The sequence below is a fragment of the Lynx rufus genome, unplaced genomic scaffold (genome assembly GCF_022079265.1).
Source record: "Lynx rufus isolate CCGP_SWC_20201006 ecotype Redwood Valley unplaced genomic scaffold, mLynRuf1.p SCAF_13, whole genome shotgun sequence".
NCBI classification, from domain to species: Eukaryota; Metazoa; Chordata; class Mammalia; order Carnivora; family Felidae; genus Lynx; species Lynx rufus.
In genome coordinates, this window is record NW_025814827.1 from 52,702,687 (window position 1) to 52,714,702 (window position 12,016).

The 12,016-nt window shown below is 34.5% G+C and overlaps 1 protein-coding gene across 1 annotated transcript in view; it reads right to left on the bottom strand.

The window, feature by feature from the left end:
- The window catches only part of HEATR5A (HEAT repeat containing 5A), a 121,160-nt gene that overhangs the window by 83,187 nt on the left and 25,957 nt on the right, over positions 1 to 12,016 (bottom strand). Inside the window, exons 7-11 of the mRNA XM_047075579.1 lie at positions 9,456 to 9,616; positions 8,048 to 8,303; positions 7,277 to 7,432; positions 5,428 to 5,678; positions 3,163 to 3,274 (exon numbers count right to left, since the gene is read on the bottom strand). Of these exons, the coding sequence (XP_046931535.1) occupies positions 3,163 to 3,274; positions 5,428 to 5,678; positions 7,277 to 7,432; positions 8,048 to 8,303; positions 9,456 to 9,616 (936 nt within the window). The remainder of the gene's footprint in view (positions 1 to 3,162; positions 3,275 to 5,427; positions 5,679 to 7,276; positions 7,433 to 8,047; positions 8,304 to 9,455; positions 9,617 to 12,016) is intronic.

Below are 12,016 nucleotides of genomic sequence, written 5' to 3' on the forward strand. Positions count from 1 at the left end.
CTTATATGAGCTTATGTATCAAATAGTGTTTCACTCATGATAACCATTTATATGATGTTTGACATTAAGCAATTATCATTCAAAATTTGCATATGAAAAGATGAGCTAAAGGCAAAATGACAGGGCAACTGCAAGCCAATCTTTTTTTATGCTTTTGATTTATAGTAGATTAAAATAGAATTAATTTCTTCATTTTTCTTCTGACCTTTTTGGGAAGAAGCCATATTCTAACTTCTACAGCGTAATTCAAAACAAGCATAATTCTTTACTCTTTGCTCATTGCTTTCTTTGATGAAGTAGTACTAAAAAAAACCCCAAGCATTGTAATAAAAAAGGAAATCAGAATAAGGCCATTAAGAGTAAGTTAACCATAAGGTTTGTGTGTGTGAATACATGTATATGCACACACACACATTCTACATATACTAGGCTGTGAGAAAAGAGGAAATTCTGAAGGGAAAATTTAGTCAGATACAAAAAAAAAAAGTGTAGCGTCACTGAAAATACCCACAGTTGACAAGTTTCATATATATTTGTCATTACATCCTTAAGATATCTCATTAATTCAGTAGTGAACAGTGCCTCTTTCCTACAATGTCATTTCAGAGACATATATGAATTAACTTAATAAAAATGAGTACATAGTAATTACAAAGAGACTACATAAACAAGAGTAAGTTTATTCACACCAAGAATAATGTACCTAGCAAAAACTACACACTTTATCATTCACAGATATATAAGCCATGTAGATGTCTACAGGTGAATCAAAGTTATTTCAGGTGGTATCAGATAAAGTGGGAAGTGTAACAAAAAAAGTTTTAAAAATGCTGTAGTTTACATCTGAGGAACCGATTTGAATGTGGTCTATTTGAGTTTATATTAGTTCATAATAGTGAATATATTTACAGTGATGGAAACTGTTAATGGTAAAAGAAATGCTGAAAATGTAAAAAAGGTGTTAAAACTTCAAGGCAAAAATTAATGAAGCACTCAGATGGTCTACATACCATTTCCCACAAAAAAGAATCAACACTCCTTGGAAAATGACTGGTTGCAAGCCTGGAGCAGAAAATGTAATGTAAAAGCTGGGACATCTTGTTATGCCAAAAGTAAACATGTTATCAAAGAATACCAGGTTCATGTCAAAAGGATACATGAACCAGCTTGAAGGGGCTTTCACTGACAATTTGAGGATCAAAAGGAATAATGACTGCAATGGACTGAAACACATATATAAAAATCTATGAGTTCATAATGATACTTAAGAGTAAAAACCTCACTGACACCTTTGACAGCTGCTAGGTTATTAGCAATATATTCTAAAAATTGATAATAAAGGTAAATAATAATACATAAAACAAGAGATTAAAGCCCAAGAAAACACAGTAATTAACAATATCAATTTAAAATTTTAATCCTTTTTTGTATGTTGACTATGATTATGCAGTAAAATATGATATACTAATAATCTCTTTAAAAGAGAAGGGATTTCTTGTAGTCGTCTTCCAATGGAATTACTTTGTTCTGAAAAGTTTTGTTCATTGAAATACTGCACTTATTAAGTAGTTTATTTTCTCCTTTAATTAACCAAAATCATCAATATGGCAGGCAAGAAACACCCAGTAAAAAGCAAATAAAAGTTTGACCACATTATCCCCATGACATGGTGAAATGATGACCTATGCCAGGGGCCTAATTTTCTGTAATGGGTTAGACAGTAAACATTTTTGGCTTTGCAAACCACATAGTCTCTGGCAATAACTTAATTCAGCTACTGTAGTGCTTAAAGGCCACAGACAATATATATGATAATGGTTGCGCTCTAATAAAACTTTATGTACACTGAAAACTGACTTTCATGTTAATTCTCATGATCACAAAATATTTTTTTTAACCATTAAAAATGTAAAAACTCTTCTTAGCTCGCAGGCTGTATAAAACACAGGGCAAGTCAAATTTGGCCCATAGGCTGAACCCTGATACAGTCCAATAAATCTCTTTAATCATCAAGAACATTATTTAAAATGGTTCTTCAATTATGATTGCTTATTTTAATTTTTTAATTTTTTTTTTTTAACGTTTATTTATTTTTGAGACAGAGACAGACAGAGCATGAACGAGGGGAGGGGCAGAGAGAGAGGGAGACACAGAATCAGAAACAGGCTCCAGGCTCTGAGCCATCAGCCCAGAGCCTGACGCGGGGCTCGAACTCACGGACCGCGAGATCGTGACCTGGCTGAAGTCGGACGCTTAACCGACTGCGCCACCCAGGCGCCCCTATTTAATTTAATTTAAATTAAATTAAAGTAAAATTTTTTTAGGGAGTATTCCTTTTTTTTTTTTTTAAGTTTATTCATTTATTTTGAGAGACAGAAAAAGAGAGAAAGAATCCCAAACAAGCTCCGTGCTGAGAGCTTAGAGCCTGAAACATGGCTCAAATTCATGAATCCATGAGATGATGACCAGACCTGAAACCAAGAGTCAGATACAACCGAATGAACTATCCAGGTACTCTAATTTAAGCTCCTTTTAGATCATATTACTTCAGAGATGTCAAAATGATTTATTGGTTAAATCCAGCCAGTTTTATATCTTGGCAACAAATGATATTATAAAAGAGAGATTTAAAATGCAACTTTAATAAAGTAATAAAATTGATTTTCAAAGTTATAGGATGCAAATACAAAAGTCATGACCATAAAATACTTGCTGATTTTTAATAAATATAATGAACCCTATCCCCTTCAATTATCTTATTAGTGTTACCAATTCTCAAAACAATTACAGAATTGGATTTACAGGCTATGGTATGGTCTCTTGCCAACCCTTACATTGTGGAAATTTTTTTCCCCTGAAGATGGATGTGAATGATTTTTGGAAAAGTCAGAGTCATTCAGAGTTAAGCCTGAACTGACTTATCCTAACAAGGCTCATAAATTGGTCTTGAAGAGAATTTCAAATAAGGAGATCTGAAAACATTTTGAGGAATGGAATAAATATATGGCTTCCTAAGGTGACTGCCAGAAGAAAAATGTTTGTGTAGATACTTAAATTCTGGCATATATTAAAAATTAGTCTCCTCAAATCATACAATACTTTACATTCAGAAAACACAGAGTACTTCATAATTATGTAAACCTTCCACAAGACTGTCATTACCTAATGTCATCAGAGCAGCAATCAACAACCATCCAGCCTGTGTGCGCTGGGCTGAAAGACGACTGTTTTGAGCAGCTGAACACAGCAAATCCTCTGCTAATGTCATAATAATCTATTTACATGGAGAAGAACAAGGGGGAAAAAAAGCATATCAATTTATAGGTTAATGACAAATGCCAGCAACTAACAATCTCTTGAAAAATTAACCCTTACATGACAAATGAAAGTGAAAAAGTACTGTCAATCATGTAGACTATACCACAGGACAACATCATAGAGAAAACTATAAAAACTGTTAAGTTTTAAGGTTAAATACTGGCATATTAGGTTGTATACAGCAACCCTATAATTCTTTGTAGAGCACATATGATGACATTGTATAACTGTTCAAGTTAAGGTATATAGAATTTGAGTTAATTTTAGTTTTAAGCAATTACCTTAAATCTGTAATTACCAGAAAAAGTTTCATCATAGGCATCTTTTTAAAAATCTGCATACTATTTTGATATCTGAGTGGCTGAAAATCTTTCCAGAGGCAATATACTAAAGAGGTTAAAAGTACTCAAAATAGTCTCGCATTGAAGTGAGTTTCACAGTAGAGTGGGATTCATAAAAATGTTTTATTTTAAAAGTCTATGAAATTGGCAGTATTGTAAAACAAAGGAGGAAAACCCAGATATTTCATATTTATGGATAATGCATACTTTTCTAGTACAAAGGCCAATGTTGAGGCATCTATTATCTGAGAAAACATCTCTGTTACCAAACACCTCTAGAAAAGCAGCAAGTATTATGAGCTGGCATATAAATTTTATAAACAGGAAGGCTAGTATATTTTAAAACTAACCAAAAGAATAAAAATATAAATAAAGCAAACCAATCAACTTACTACTACCTTAGGACTACTTGCAGCCTATATAACCAATGGGTAACGCTCAATAAGAACAAGAATGAACCAGTCCTTTCTGCCTAAACTAGTAAAATCTGAGGATATTAAATTTAATTAAATACATGCAATGGCAATTCTTTGCTTAGTAAGATACATATGTTAGTTTCAAATATAACTAAAATAATAAAAGAATGAATTTAAATGAATATCACCTCCCAAAGTTGTCAATCACCATACTCAAATGGTACTGGCAATCCTCAAAATAGTTTTAGAACCTCTGAAGTAATGGCATGTTCTTTTGTAAAGCCTAAACGGCAAATATAATACTAATAATGACATAAGAGTGACAGTGAGAAAGCAAGGAACAATGGTGATTTATTTCTAAAAAAATACTTATATGTGTGTAAGGCCTAGATTAAAAAGGCTTTCACTGTCAAACAACATTCTCTGATAACTTATAATTCCTAGTTATTCAAACCACTGTTACTGTTTTTTATTTTGATGCACACATTATCCCATCTTTGGTCAGCAGGAGGCCCTTAAGTTACCTTCTGTATTCTATTAAAATGAACACAGTAGTCTTTGATGACTTCCTTGTTCTCTGGCATGACAATATACTTGAGGTTTATATTGTGCATTCCTACCCCGGATCTGGAACAAGCCGTTCCTTCATGTAGCCCAGATTCCTTTTTGCTAAAATGGGTTTTGAGCCATAATCTGAGCACTGGGGGTTTTCCTTGCTACCAGGTTGTCAATGCTTTTAGGTCCTGTCACTGGACAGAGTGAGGATTTAAGTATTTTTGAAAAGAAAAAAATTATCAGGGAACAGTAATATTTTCCATTCAAATTTAACATAGGGGGCTTTTACTTCCTTGATTTTACAGCTGCAACTCTCTTTTTTTAAATATGGAAAATCTTGATTCTTAAGAACATTAACTATTTTCAAAATACTACTAATTTTAAAATACTATTACCAATAATACTATAACCTACAAAATTACTTTAAAAAGTTTAAGATTTGTCCTTTACAATGCGATTTTATTTTATTATATTTTTTACATGCAATTTTAAATGCACTTCTATGGCAGAGCTAAATATATAGCAAAACAAATCCTTCAGGAACAAATTCTGTTACTAAAGGAAGATATTTCCAATAAAAAGCACAGAAAGCACTCCTGTTTAAGAGTGGGTAAAATATTTTTTACTATCCCTTCATTTTTCACAGCAATTATTCGATAATATTTAAAAATTAAGTAAGTTAGCTGACTGGTCAGAAATTTGTCCTACATGGCTTTGACTGGGTGATACACAAGATGATGATGTTTTTAGCAAAAACTGGCAACGTCATTATCATATGTGGAGAATGAAACCATTACCTTGCCCTTTCCATGAGGAATTCCTAAAGGACAATGTTTCACTGCTCCCAACAAAGCTGCCACAGCAAAACTAAAGCCAGTCACTGCTTCAGGTGAAGACTTAAGTACAGTAAGCCGTTCCAGGCAACGGTCTAAAAGAGGTGTTAGGTAAGAAGGTAATGCCACAGCAATGCAGTGTAAACACCAAGCTGCCGCTAGTCGAACAGAAATGCTAGGATGCACAATAACTGAAATGACACTGTCAAGAATGCCTGGAAGGACAGGAAAAAAAGACTTAGCTCTACAGATAAACTCACTTAGCCAAAAAAAGTCAAAAGAATAAGCAGCCACATGGATATAAAATATATTATCTTTATCAAAAGTCAAACCAGAATAGAAAAAAGACAACACAGTTATAATTTTTATTTGTAAGAATTACTTCTACTACTATGTCTCATGAAAACTGGTTTAAATTAAAACACAAAAGAAAAATTGTATTTCCTAAATAAGCCAATGTTCTGCTTTTTGATCTTGAGATCACTATTCATTTGGTACTTGGAATAAAAATTATCAATAAATAACAAAAACACCTTGAAAAGGTATGTCACATTATGCTCCATCCTCCTCTTTTTAAAAAATCTCTTTTGGCACATTTATCTACATAATTAGTACACTTCCTATATGCCATATCACTCTTACCTGAGAATAAAATGTTAAATAAAACAGGCTTTGCTAGGTCCTCAGTAGTCTACTAACCAATTATGAAGACAGTTAACTTAACTACTAGTTAAGAATAAAAGTCTGTACTTGCTGTAATTCAACATACAAATTCACTGAAACATGTAACAATTCACGTTGACTACTACTTCAATAATATGGGATAAGAGCTTACAAACTAAACATAATGTAAACTTCAGTCAGCAGGAAAAACATATCACAGTCAAAGGACAAAAGCCATCCAAAGTGAGTTTTAAAAATGATTAAATAAAAGACCACATATTCTTATGATTTCATTTATATGAAATGTCCAGAATAGGCAAATCCATAGAGATAGGAAGTAGATTAGTGATTATCAGGGGCTGGGGGAAGGGAAATGGGGAGGGACTGCTAATGGGTATAGGACTTCTTAGTGTGATGAAAACATTCAGAAATTAGTGGTGGTAGTTATACAACTCTGTGAATATACCAAAACCACTGAATTGGATACTTCAAAAGGGTGAACTTTTTGGTATGTGAATTATCTCTCAAAGTGATTAATTTTCTTAAAAAAAATTTTTTTGGCGTTTTTATTCATTTTTGAGAGACAGAACACTAGTGGGGTTGAGGGCAGAAAGAGAGGGAGACACAGAATCTGAAGCAGGCTCCAGGCTCTGAGCTGTCAGCACAGAGCCCAATGCGGGGCTCAAACTTATGAACCACAAGATCATGACATGAGCTGAAGTCGGACGCTTAACTAACTGAGCCACCCAGGTGCCCCTCAAAGTGATTAGTTTTCCAAGAGAGTAAGAAAATGGAGACTGCTTGAAAGGAACTTTGAGGAAGTGAATTACTTGTATCATACAAGTTTTCACTGTAGATGAGAGACAAGAATTGAGGTTTGCTTCTTTTTTCCATGTTATCTTAAATATCTCCAGAAAGGGAAACTAAGGGGGTGACTTAGAGAAAAACCTTTAATTATAAAAGAAAAAGCTGAGGTATATATTTATTTTTTTAAATTTTGATTATATACACTTCATAAAACATCTCTAACAAATCTATAATGGAATCTATAATAAATGAGCTATATGAGGGAGACTCTCTTCCCTGGAAAAAAGTTGTCTAGAGTAAAAGTAAACACAAGGTATACAGATGAGTCACAAACAACATGTACCTGAACTTGAATCTTGCAGCAAAGGTGCAGCTGTGGTGCCAAGACTGTATGTGAGATTTCCAAGTTCTTGTAGAGCACACACCAGCATATGCTGGCTGGCTGTTACATCTGTGGAGCCAAGCCGGGTCTCCACATTACTGTCACTCATCACAGCATCTGACAGAAGCAGAAGAACTAACTATGCATCGATGTTTTATTAAAATATATTGTAGGGGGTGGGTGTTAGGAGCACAAAATATAAAGGTAAAAATTAATACTTCCACTCTTCATATATGAAACCCTTAAGGCAGTTAACTGAAATACTAAAATGGGGACATGCATTAATTGAGAAAGAAATGAACCAATATAACCAATTTAGTTCAAGCAACCTGACCATCAGCCCTTAATTACTCTTACAGCAAGTCACACTGAAAGGGAGAATTCATGGAAAACTAAAAAATATTCCAATTTTATTGGTATACGAGATAAACAGAGTGGACTTAAAATAGTACAGGAACTGACATGGATTGTTTCAAAACACTTTTATCAACTTCTAGGGGAAGACTATGAATTCTGAGGAACTATTATCACCAGCCTTTAAGACTTAACATATATATGACAGGTCTTACCAAGTGAGATAATTTACGTCTCATCTATGTATTGACAACTTTGCCCTAAAACAAATGACCTCTATTACAAAAGTGTTTTTTGTATTAATGTAGCCAGTCTAGCTTTTCTGAAAGGACAATTCCTTTAGAGCTGTTAAAACAGAATGTTATAGTAGATCCATACCCATAACTTTCTTTAACTTCCAGATAGCCTGGCAAATATCCTTGGCAGCAGCAATTTGAGCTTTTTCTCCAAGAAGGCCTCCTATAGTAGCTCGGAGGATAAATGAAACACAACGGCGACCGCAGACAGCGTCAGTCTGAGTTTGGGTGGCTTTAGGGTGCGACTGTGACACAAGACTTAGAATATGGGAAAGAAAGGCAGCAAAATTTTTCTCTAGCCATGTTCCTCCTAGTGTTGAAACAAATACCACATAAGCCTAAAAAAGAAAAGAGTTTTATCTTCAAAATGAAATAATTTCAATTCTGTATTAATATTTTCTCTTCTACTAAACATACATAAGTTATTGTTTCTTTTTACTCTTTCCACATTTTTTGTTTGTTTATTAAGCCAAATATGAAGTACACAGTCTTTCAACTGGGATTTCATTTATGCTGCATTTAATTTGGTCAGACTGTGCAAAGTTGCAGGATAGTGAGCAGAGCCAGCCAATACGCAGGATGTGCCTCTGGCTACTCTGAACAAATTCAAGCTCTTTAAGATTCTGAACAAGAAAAGCCAAATCAAACATGAACACATTGTAAGAATTAAATATATTCCAACACCCTAACTCTAAGGGAATTTAGGTCCAGAAATGTGAAAGGAAACTTTACAGTGATGAATCACTGCTCTTTACTTGCATGAATGTTAATGGCTGGTCTTACTCCAGAGATACAAAGACAGTAGATTTCTTATGTAATCTGTTCTTTTAGAAATACTCAGTTTACAATTATACTGGGATACCTTACATTCTCAAGAACTCTAACATCTGTATACAGTATAAAACAATGAGAACATATGTGAATTAACAACATTCACTTTGAACCATAAGGGCATTTAGAAAACAAGATAATTCAGAGACCTCTGTGTTGTTTTATTCTAAGATACTTTTCCTAGGTTTAACTTAGATTATATGCTATGATTTTTACTTAGGAGTTGAAACCACATAAAATGGAAATACAATATTACCCATACTGAGTGATACATACCTAACGTGTACCTTATATCTGAAATGTAAAAGCACACAAAAGCACAATGGAAAACATGTTAAACCACAAGACACATGAAAGCATAAGGCCTAGAAACAAACAAATGTTGTTTGTATTTCAAAGGAAATAAAAATTTCTATTAGGAACTAAAGACACATTGTGAGTAATAGCCTATTTCATTGGCTTTTAGGTAACTACGGTTCTCTTACTTGTAATGTAGCTTTTAAAGAGTGTTGTAGCCTTACCATGTCTATTTTATAAATATGAGAGCATAAGTGATGACCCTGCACAGTATCATTTATGCCTGGAATATGCAGATACTAATATCCTTATTAGAGAGGCCAGTGAGCATTACACGTAGATAACTGATATGTGACTCTAACCTGAGTAACTCCAACTCGAACATCCCTACTGACTGAACTGGTTCCTTTCAGCATATCTCCACTGGCTCGAAGAAATCCTGAACTCCCACGGAGAAACCCTGTTCCTAGTAATTCCAGAACTTCCTCCAGAGATACTCTGCGCATGCTTTGACGTGAGGCTGCTATAACAAAGAACAAAACATGTGATTCGTACTTTACAGACTAAAATTTTAATGCATGACCCTGATTTGTATGATCTTGGTTAACATGTTAACTGTAACAAAAATAAACTAAAAATCCAAACAAAATGCAGAACTGACAGGACATTACATGCGTTAACACACAAAGTTATACAAGGGTTCAGAGGTCAAATCATAACAGATTCTGAAGTATCATGTCAATGACATCTTAAACACTAAGCCACTTTGAGATTATGCCCTACTACCCTCTTTTCCACAAAGAAGTTAAAAGGCTAACCATCCTCTATAATAAAAAACATAAACTCCCCTCATTTTCCAAAAATTCTTTTGAAATATTACATGTTAAATGTTACATGTTAACCAACATGTCCTATTTTTTAAAAATTTTCAACTGCAGGCACAACTTTTTTATCCTCAGTCTGTAGAGAAATCAAAGCTAAATATTACTAATTTGCTCAGTTGGCCCTCAGTTGGCTACAATAATTAAGAGATTAATTAAGGCAGAATATTTACTTTCAAGTTTGTCTGCAGTTTGACATAGGTGAATTTCTACCTGTGAATATCTAGGGAATAAGAGGTCTCAGGAAAAAAAAAAAAAAAAGAACCCATTTTCTCCCTTTCATTCTTCTGAATAACGATGGTCATGAGCTCTGACACCATTATTGGCTCAAGTCATACACAGTGGGGAAATAAACTTCCATTAATCAAAATTATGAACAAAAAATCTACTCCTTAGGCTAAGGAGGAAGTAACTATCTGAAACAAATGAAAATCTATATTGGCATTTGGGAGAAAAACATTAGTGAACAGTATAAAATCCGTGTCCTCATGGATCATAAATCCTAGGAAGGAAAGAATAATGAACATAATAAATGACCAAATATATAGTATACTGGGCAGTAATTAAAGCCATGCAAAAAAATAGAGCAGCTCAGGAACACTGGGGGGAAGTGTCTGTGTTTTGGTTTTTATTTGTTTGTTTTATTTATTTTGAGAAAGAGGAGAGAGAGAGAGAGAGAGAGAGAGAGAGAACGAACGAACATGTGGGAGAGGGAGAGAAAGAATCCCAAGCTGGCTCTGCACTGTCAGCAAAAAGCCCAATGTGGGACTTGAACAAACATGAGATTACAACCTGAGCCAAAATCAAGAGTCGGTCACTTAAATGACTTGAGCCACGCAGGTGCCCCAAATGCTTGTGAGTTTTAAATAGGGTAGTCAAGGGATGCCTGGCTGGCTCAGTCGGTTAGGCGTCCAACTTCAGCTCAGGTCATGATCTCACAGTCTGTGAGTTCAAGCCCTGCCTCGGGCTCTGTGCTGACAGCACAGAGCCTGGAGCCTGCTTCAGATTCTGTGTCTCCCTCTCTCTCTGCCCCTCCCCTGCTCATGCTGTCTCAAAAATAAATAAAAACATTTAAAAAAATTTTTAAAAATAAATAGGGTAGTCAAGGTAGGATTCATTGGAAAGGTGACATCTAAACATTGTTTGAGGACAGTGAGGGAATCAGGTATGCAGATATATGGAGAAAAAGTGTTCTAGGCAGAACAAATAGGTAGGGCAAAAAGGCCTTTCAGAAGGATATGATGCCCAATGGGTTCAAGTAGAGTTATATGAACAGAGCAGTGGAGGAATCTAGTATGAGACAGGCTAGAGTATAAGGATGGGGAGAGAGAAGACATTGAACCTTGTAGATCATTATTATAAGGATGTGAATGAAGTGAGTGGGTCTAAAGATGGACCTTAAGCAGAGCAGTGATATAATCTGTCACTTTGCTTCTGTGCTGAGACAAGAAAACCCACTAGAAGCAACTCAGTAATGCAAGCAAGAGACGATGGTGGCTTAGATCAAAGTGGCTGCAGAAGAGTGAAGTTGGATATACATACATATGTATTTTTAAGTTTTTATTTCAAAACTTTTCAAAAGTACATTATAAAAAAAAGCTGCAAGAATTGTAAGATAAACTCCCGTGTCCCCTTCACCTAGAGTTACCATATTTTCCTTATCACTTTGTCATTCTTGAAGAAAACATTTATAGAACAGCACTCAATCTGAGTTTGTCTAGTATTTCCTCAGAATTTTTGGCAGGAGAACCACATTAAGTAATGCCATAATCCTTTTCAATGTATAACATTAAAATGCACTGTTAGTCTGTCCCTACATTGGTGTTATGATCTTTGAACACATGAATGAGGTTTGTCTGCCAGGTCTGTCCACTGTAAAATATCAACTTTCCTTTCGTAATTACTATGCAGCCTGTGTGGTGATCCTTTAAGACAGTATAAATATGCTATAACCCATCAAACTTTCATCCAACTATGTACAGAGGATTCCTACCTGCATAAATTATTACTATAATGACTGCAAAAGGTCATTATCTAACAAT